Source organism: Onychomys torridus, chromosome 3, assembly GCF_903995425.1.
Source record: "Onychomys torridus chromosome 3, mOncTor1.1, whole genome shotgun sequence".
NCBI lineage: Eukaryota > Metazoa > Chordata > Mammalia > Rodentia > Cricetidae > Onychomys > Onychomys torridus.
The window spans coordinates 130995192-131005115 of NC_050445.1; the positions used below are offsets into that span (position 1 = coordinate 130995192).

General features: G+C 38.5%; 1 gene segment (V, D, J or C); it reads right to left on the reverse strand.

Annotated features, from left to right (window-relative positions):
• Nucleotides 1-2108: 2108 nt before the first annotated feature.
• LOC118579212 lies at nt 2109-5617 on the reverse strand (the record flags this gene model as incomplete). The annotated part of the segment is given in 3 exon segments: nt 2109-2143; nt 5150-5440; nt 5563-5617. Coding segments are annotated over 3 exon segments (381 nt in total), but the record flags the coding sequence as incomplete, so codon positions are not given.
• Between the last annotated feature and the right edge of the window lie 4307 nt (nt 5618-9924).

Sequence of the window (9924 nt, forward strand, 5' to 3'; positions counted from 1 at the left end):
AGGAGTTTGCTACAATTTTTGATTCCCTAATCTTTTGAAAGAATGATTTTCCTAATTATGTATTTTCCTGATTCCTAAGAAGCTTTCCTTTTTCCTTGGATATTTAGTTGAAATAGATGGTGAACGTGAATTAACAAACTACTTCTTTGATCAAGTGTAAGACTGACCAAACTTTGTTCTATGGATGCCCAACTAAAACCCTAGGGGATCTGCTGAATGACACACAGCTTTTGCTCCTCATGGCTGAGGGAAGATCTCAGAAGCATTGCCCATAGAGTTCCTAGTGCACTGCAACAATAGATGGTATGAAGCTGTATAGTTTAGTTCTTGAACTTACTGTTTTTCACTCTTCTTAACTACATGCAATTTTAATATAATTAAATTTCCAAAGCATTTTCACAAATAAATTTCTAAAAATGGTACTAGATGAATATGGAGGTTTATGTTCAATGTATGGCTCTTATGTACCATGTACAATAATTTATACAGTGAAATTTCAAACACAAATTAAATGAATAAAATCTCACACACTAGAATGGAATGCAGGCATGTTGTTTCTACTGACTTTATGAAAATCTTAAATATATTTGTAAATTCAAAACATTCTTTCAAATGAATTTTCATCAATGTCCTTATCAGATCAACTCTGAACAACTTGTTTTCACTAATAATTTGTTTTTTTTCATATCTAGACTTCCATATGAGATAAATTCTGTGGATGACTATATTTTCATAATATTTTATGGGAAAATATGGAAAATGTCATCATTTGTGATGGCATGATTATAACTGATGTTTATATTGATATTTCCATAGGCTATATAGGCTATCACATAGTGATGAATATATGAATATGGAAATATAAATTAATTTTCCTTCTCTTTATTCTAAATAAATGTCATTTATGAGAGAGTGGCCATGAGTGTAAAGAATATTCTTTCAAGATATTATTATATGTTGATTAAGGTATGAAAAAGATATACATTTATTCTTTTAGTTCTTGACTAAGTTACAATATGTTTTTATTATTTACATACCCTCTTTTATATATTACCTTGTAAATGGACTCATATTAAAGACGCAAGATTTCCTTACTACAGTGTTCTTTATCAATTTCATTCACTACTTATCCAAGATGCTTCATTTACATTTTCTATCAGAGGGTCTATGACTTTTCTAGATTATTGGCCCTAATAATTGTGTCAAGTATTGTTTTCATCTTATGGAATTGGCCTTAATCAAATTAGAAAGTATTTTTTATACTATGATTTTCATTCCACTGCTGGTACAGTTGGTATGCTTTATAAGACTGGTTGTTATTAGAGGTCCTTAAGTCAAATACAATGTAATGTTATTTTAACTTTCCTATTTTCTTAAGCCTTGCTTTGTGTCTTTTTATTTAAGTACAGTTGATGTCTTTTAGAGTACAAAGAATCAGATTTCTTTAGGGATTGGCTATTGGTAGGTTGGTCCCTGGTAGGTTGACCCCTCACCCATGTGTATATGTGCAGGACAAGCTGGACTCAGTGGGTTATGTTAAAAAAGAGTAAATGAAGTCTAAAGAGTGTGGGGGTGAATCTGAGAATAATTATAGAGAAGAGCAGGGCTGAATGTCATCAAATGCATTGTAGCATGCATGAAATTCCCAAAAAGGTACTGTTTCAAATGACATTAAAAACATTAAACAAGGAGCCATGTGTGGTGGCACATGTCTTTAATCCCAGAATCCAGAGGCAGAGATGGGCAAATCTCTGAGTTCAAAAGCAGCTTAATCAACAAAGTGAGTCAAGGCTACACAGTGAAATCCTGTTGTTTGTATATATATATGATAGAGGACTCAGCAGTTAAGAGCACTGGTTACACTTTCACTGGACATGGGTTCATATCCTAGCATCTACATTGTGGCTCGCAACCATATATAACTCCAGTTCCAGGGGATATGATGCCCTCTTCTTTGTGTCTTGTGTGTCAAATTTGGGGATAATTTCATGGGCTGCTTGAAAAATTTTTTGCACCCCAATAAGCCTCTCTGCCAATGCAGCAGTCCAAACCAAACAAAATCAGACCAAATTAGAAAAAGCCCCAGTTTAATGGGTAAAGCATTCCTGGGTGATTCTCCAGCCCCCGCCAAAGAGACTGGGACAGGAGACCACAAAACCACATGTCTATTTTCTATGTTTATGCATTAAACATACTATGGGAGTGGTTGTGAGCATCTCTGAGGGAGGAGCCCTGTTTGGTGGGCTTTGAGGGGGCTGGTTTGGGGAAAGGGATGGGGGAGGAGAGTTGAGGTGGACCTTTCACCAGGAACATTCCAGACACTTTAGGTATATGGATTCTAGGGTGCCAGGGGCTGAGGTAGAGATTCAAACAGAGCACAGCTGAGAAGGTATATTATTTAGTTTTCAGATATTTAGAATGCTTTTTAGATCTTTTTTAGATCCATTTATGTTACATATCATTTGGTTTATTTTGAGAGTTACTTCTGATAATAAGAATGTTGTGTCTTATAAGACAAAAAGATGTAATACCTTGTAATAATTGTTAGTTCTAAGCCATAGATATTGATAAAATTTATTATTGTTTAAAAAAAGGAGTAAAATAGATTACCACCCTAATGTATCCAGGCTTTATCCCAAACACATTTACAAAAGAAAGTTTTTCAGAGCAGGGTGGTGGTGGCACATGTCTTTAATCCCAGCACTCAGGAGGCAAAGGCAGGTGGATCTTTGTGATTTTGAGGCCAGCTGGGTCTACTAGCAAGATCCAGGAAAGGCACAAAGCTACACAGAGAAACCCTGTCTCGAACTCCCCCACTACCCCGCCAAAAAAAGAAAGTTTTTTAGCATGAAAACTATCCAGTACAATTAACATAGGTGGCAGTTCTATTATATTAGTAAATAAAAAACCATGGGAAAATAATCATTAAAATGCAAGTTAAAAGTGTATATTCCAGAATGAACATAATAGTTTCTAACCTTAAAAAGAACCCTTTTAAATAACTCATTGATGTTAAAATAAAAATAAAACAAATTGAGATAAAACATTATGATACACGTAAACATTGTGTTGTGCTTCTCTTGGGACAAGAAACACACTTGAAATCTGGGCCATAACAAGAAAGAAAATTTTCATTAGTGTCTGTGTCACTGTGGGTAGATTATGTGAACTTTAAAGCAAACACTCTACCAGTTGAGCCACCCAGCCAGCCCCTATGTGTACTTTACATGCAGTAATAAACTCAAACATCCTCAGTCTCCACTCTGCAGATGTATCTGGTGTGTTAAATAAGAAACACAAAACCGATTGCAGAGTTAAAAACAATGAGGTCAGAGCAAGAGCGGAAAACCTTACCCTTCACTGCTTCTGTGGTTCTTCCTCTCTGCCAGAGACCTACTTCTGTGCATCCTGTCTATTTAAAAACTTTCTGTCCTGTTTTCTCATTGGTTGTAAACCCAGCCACATGACCTCCTCGTCACTGCCTGTTTGTACAGACCTCCAGGTCTTCTATGGTTGGTATTGAGATTAAAGGCGTGTGTCTGCCATGCTGACTGTGTCCTTGAACACACAGAGATCCGCTTAGCTCTGCCTCCCAAGTGCTGGGATTAAAGGCATGCCCCAATACTGCTCAGCTTCTGCTCTGGCTTGCTCTGACCTCAAGGCAACTTTATTGACATACAAATAAAATCACATTTTAATACAAATAAAATACCACTATACCACTCTGCCAGTTTTCACTGTGAAATATATTTCTGACCCTGTGGTGGTTTGAAAGAAGAAATGTGTCACTGTGGGGGCAGGCTTTGAGATTTCTTATGCTCAGAATACCTCCCAGTGTCTCAAGTCCACTTCCTGGTGCCTGAATATAGGACTCTCAGCTACTTCTCCAGCACTTTGTTCTATCCCCTGGAACTGGAGTCAAAGATAGCTGTGGGTCACCATGTGGATGCTGAGAATCAAACCCAGGTCCTCTTCAAGAGCAACAAGTGCTCTTAGCCACTTGTCATTCTCTCCAGCTCCATGAACCACTTTTAAATATATATTATCTCCAATTTGCACATAAACTCAATGTAATGAAACTAATACTCCTGACAGAGTTTCTAAAGTTGATTAACTCAGTCCAGAAATTATGTAGAAAAAACAAAGACACCAAAACTCAGAAAATTTGAAGCCCAGAAATGTGGTATTATGTCTTGTGATGTATTCTCTTTTGTTCAAAATCATAGTAATTAAGTCTGTGGGTACTCTACATGCACAGATAGACACATATATGAATGAGACATCATTAAACCACAGGAAATAGATCTTACCCACACACAATTTAAAAAAAACAAACAAACAGAATTGAAGAGAAATCACTATTATTGGGCTGGCGTTTTGTTTTGTTTCTACAACTGTGCTATGTGATATAAATTCTTCAATAATACCACTTCTGGAGGCATGTTCAAAACATCCCTTTACTCTCTATAATTTCATGTCAACTAATCTACATTGCACTTCACACAGTGTGATGGAAGGTCATAGAAGGGTGGTTCTATTTTGTTTGATATTTATGAGGAGATGAATGGGCATAGGAACCAGAAGAATCCTGTGTGAAGTGCTACAGACAGCTGAGAGTATCAACACTTAGGGCTGAAATTTGAAGGCACAACAGAAGGTCGTGGTTAGGTAACTTCTTTCTCTGACACATGTGCTCTAGCTTTTGTGAGGAAAACAGGAATGCTTTTTACCATTAGCTTCTCTCAATAATATTTTCCTGCCATTTAAATGCTGGTGCTTAGAAGCAAATTCCTTGAATACAAATGATGTGTGGTTGGAATGTCCACAGAAGCTTCTACTCTTCTGTATGAGTTCCAGATGGTGATACAACTCAGAATCCTCAAAGGAGATGGCTGTGTCTTCTGCAAAGGCAGAAAAGGCATTGGTACTCTGTATGGCTAGAAATGAAGGGGAAGGAAGATAGAATACAGAGAAGACTGTTCAGCCTCCTCTGGAAAAGAAGTATCTCTCAGTGAGATTTTGTAAAAATCCTGTGACATACCAGAAACAGTTTCAGTGAGTGACTCATGAGGAGCAGCTGAGGCATCCCAGCATCTCACTTCTGCTTCCATGGAGGTTTATGTTATGACTTGTATCACTGTGCAAGGGGTATAATGACCTTGTTGACAGTAATAAGTTGCAGTGTCTTCAGACTGCAAGCTGCTGATGGTGAGGGAATAATCTGTCGCAGACCTACTGCCACTGAACCTCGATGGGACCCCATCTGCCAAGCTATTTGTATTATAGATCAGGAGTTTAGGAGCTTTTCCTGGTTTCTTCTGATACCAGTTTAAATTATTATAAATTAATTGACTGGGCCGACAAGTGATAGTGACACTGTCCCCCAGAGATGCAGATAAGGAGGATGGAGACTGGGTCACCTGGATGTCACATCTGGCACCTGGGAATGAAGACATAATAAATGCCCAAATAATTAAGCATGGTAAGAAAGGACCTCCCCCAGTTGCCAGTCAACAATAATAACTATGTAAGAGTGAAATCTCTATTTTAGTCCTTTTTTACCTGGTAACCAGAGCAGCAGGAGCCCGAGGAGCTGAGCAGGGGCCCTCATGTCCATGCTGAGTCCTGACTGCAGTGACAACTGTACAGGCTGTGACTGGTATATGAAGAAGTCCTCAAGGCTGTGCAGTGAGTGCATGCAAATCACTGGGAACCAGTTAGCATGGGCACAGCTGCAAGGCTTGCTCATCTCAGTAACTGAGCACAAGTCCTGTGTCCCCAGATGCCTGAGGCCAGACCACACATATGCCTAGAGAGAATGTGTTTCTTTTTAAAGTTCTAAATTTTAAAAGTTTATTTGAAAATTTCTACTGTACATAAGCTCTTTTTTAAATAATGTAATTCTAATATGTGTTAATGGTAATATAGACAAATTCCTGACTATCAATGAATATGTAACAGAGGAGGGACTATTAAATCTCTAACTCATTCAAATAATTCCTATGGATTAAAAAATGCTATGTCAACATTATGAACTTTTTGTTTGCTTGGAGTGGTCATTTCTACAAATTAAATGAAAAATTAATCAGAACAATTTAGATTTTATTCTTCTTTCATATATTACATCTCAATAACAGTTTTCCTCCCCCATCCCCTCATTCTACTTCCCCCACCTCAGAAAAGAGCAGGCCTCCCAAGGTGATCAACCAAACACAGAATAATATGCTACAATAAGACCAGGCATGTACCATGACATTAAAGTTGGATAAGGCAACCAAGTAGGAGGAAAAGTACCACAGGCAGCCAAAAGAGTCGGAAGCATCCCCTGCTGCCACTGTTAGGAATCCCACAGGAACACCAAGCCAATTCAGTCATAACATGTATGTGGAGGATTTATGTAAGACCCACACAGGCTCCCTGATCTCTCTGAGCCCTCCTGAATCCTAGTTAGTTGATTCTGTGAGCCATGTTCTCATTATGTCCCTGAACTCTCTGGTTCCTCTGATCTTTCCTCTCCCTTCACCTCACGATTTACAGAGCTGGGCCTAATATTTGGCTCTGGGACTCTGCATCTGCTTCATTACTTGCTTAATGAAGTCTCTCTGGTCTCTTTGATGATGTGAACTGCAATAATGGCACAGATGGTATGTATAAGCATAAGATGGTAAATAGGAGATTCTCCCTAAAAGTTCACTTAGAGGAGAATCAGCCTTCTTGCCCATAGACTAACAGGAGATGGGCCAGACCATCCCATCTCTCCTGGTCTCTGGATCTGTACCTAGACATGTCTGAATAATCAGTGTAAAATGAGGGTTTTCTTTTTTTTCTGTTTTGTTTTTTGGATACATGGTTTCTCTGTGTAGTTTTGGTTCCTGGATTTCACGCTGTAGACCAGGCTGGTCTCGAACTCACAGAGATCCACCTGGCTCTTGCTCCTGAATGCAGGGATTAAAGGCATGTGCTACCACCACCCGTCAAATAAGTGTTTTCTGAGGGTAATAATTTATTTCCATTGCTTGAAACAGGTATGTGTGCACCCTGACACAAGTGGAGATTCTCGGGATGGAGGAAAGAACTAAAGAAACTCTAAATATGTGCCTCACAGAGGGCAAGGTATGGGAGGAAGCAAGACAGTGCCAGGCACTCTCTTCTTTACTTGGGAATCAGAGAGCTTGGCTGCAGGCTGTTGCTGTAAACCTCCCACAGCCTTTGAAACATGTCCCTCTTCTCTCATATGGGCTCTGATTCCCTGCAGACACCCTGCCATGCTGTTTGTCTCTGGTGCTGGGAACTGAATTCTCCCTGCAGCACTCCACCATGCTATTTCCCTTGGTTTGTCTGTCCACAGCATTAATAAGTGGTATAAGAAATACCTTAGACCTCAGTTCTTCATCATGGTGGACTCTAAAACTATAATGCCACATGAAAAACCTAAAAAGTGGTTCATATAGAAAGTTTCATTTCTAATTTTTGTCATATACACACATATGGTGATATGTATCTATAAAAAATGGTAAACATGAAGTAAAGCCACAATGTTTGAGTTCTCATTCTAGTATGTACTTAATTCAAGTAATATGATTATATTCATTTGCATTCAGTTTCTTGAAATCATGGTAACTTCCTTTTTGTTATTGTTAAAAATCCATTTCTTTATTTAGATACAAAGAAATGGAAAATTGTAAAGATTCTAGGAAAATAGATAAAGCTGAAAAGATCATATCATGTAAGGTAATCTTATGGTTGTGTGATAAATTTGAAGTACTGAAGAATCTGAGAAATCATTGTGGTGGGAAGGGAAAGGAAGATGCTAAGTAGGGGCAATAGTACACAGGTGACATGAAAGGGGATAAGAAATAATAGACAGGCAGTGTGAAGTGTGGAGATGCATGGGGGGATGGAGCTACTGAGGGAGTTAGGGAAGGGAAACTTATCATTAATCAATTTATTTAAAAACCAATAAAATGGCTGGGCAGTGATGACAAACTTCTTTAATCCCAGCACTTGGGAGGCAGAACCAGGGGGATCTCCGTGAGTTTGAGGGCAGCCTGGTTTACAGAGTGAGGTCCAGAATAGGCACCAAAACTACACAGAGAAATCCTGTCTTGAAATAACAAAAAAGCCATAAAATAATCTATTATTTGATAATTTTCATAATTGTCCTTACTAATATAAAAAAGTTTAAGTAGAGTTAACCTACACTGGGCATTATGCTCACCCTAGAATCTGTAGTTTGCCAAATAAAAATCCCTGAGCCAGGTTTGGGATAATTCTTTTCAAGACATTGATCAGAGATATACTGAAGAGCCTCCAACAGTGAGGGTGATTTTAATTGTTCTTAGTTGCTGCAGTGGTTTGAGTGAGAAGGTACCCCAGGAGTTCAAGTGTATGAATACTTGGTCCCCATTTGCCCTCACTGTACACATCTGCCACTGTATTTACACAGGTAGAGAGGATTCAAACAGATACAAAGTCAGCTTTTCTCCCTTCATGCTCAGATGATCTAATGCCATTGATCGCTCTTCATATTGCTGCTTCTTACATAATGAAAGAATGTAGGTATTGGCAGATGCTTCCTAAGGAGTAGCCACATCTGTTCTTGTCTCAAGTTTAACCTATTCCCTAGATATTTCAGTCTGATCCTCCTACACATACTTGGGAATTCTTCTGTACTGTTACACAGACTAAAAACACATGAGGCAGCTGAGCAATCTAAGGCAAGATTTTTGTTGGAGTTTGTATCACAGTGGTAGAAATAGACATAGTATGCATCTGACTATAAACTGCCATGTAACTCTGGCTCACTCAGCTGATTTGCAGTATGAAATTGGTCATTGACTTGCTGTCATGGAATTGGTCTGTGATGCCAAAAAACTAGTTGGAAACTCTATAGAGCTGGGGACACTGGACCTGATTCAGCATGTACCAATCTAAACTGTGTTTCCACTAATCTGTGTAAGATCCTGACTGACTGATACGCAGATATGGAAACAGATTCTCCAGGGAAGAGTGAGTACAATCTGAGTTATCATGATATTAACCCTAGATATTAAAAGTATAATAAGAGAAAAACGTTATTTAATATGCAGACATAGAAAATATTTAGAAATTATTTGCTCTTATTCTTTATTTTCTACTTATTATGTTCAAAGCTTTGGGTCATATTCTAAAAAGTAGTTCATTCAAAAAGAAGAAAATACAGAGATTTACAAGTTATAAAGCATGCTCCAGAATTAACACATACCATAGTATTCTATCCATGGCAGTTCTATGACCAGGACACAAATTCTGGTTCATTTTGGCTTCCCTTTCAGTCACATATGTAAACCCAAAGAACCATGGAACATAGCTGCCATCTCACACACTGACAGATCATGGTTGAGCAGTGGTAGAGTCTCACAGCCCATTTTATGCTAAGCATCTATCTTATTTAGTGTTTCTATTGCTGCAAAAAAAAAATGACCCCAAAAAAATTAAGGGTAAAGGTTTCATTTGGCTTATTCTTTAACGTTGTTGTTCATCACTGAAGGAAGTCAGGACACAAACTCACACAGGGCAGGATCCTGGAGGCAGGAGTTGATGCAGAGGTCATTGAAGGAAGCAGCTTACTGGTTTGATTTTCCTGGCTTGCTCATCCTGCTTTCTATTAGAACCCAGGACCACTAACCCAAAGATGGCACGACCCCCTATAGGTTTGGCCCTCTCCCATTGGTCACTAATTGAGAAAATGCTTCATAGCTGGATCTCAGGTAGGCATTCCCACAACTAAGGCTCCTTTCTCTCTGATGACTTTATTATGTGTCAAGTTGACACAAAACCAGTAAGTACAGCATCCATCTTGGTACCCATTAGCCATCTGTCCATGACCCCAGTCGCTGAAAGATTAGTTTCCAGGAACTTGAACACTTTTGCCAAGCTTGAATT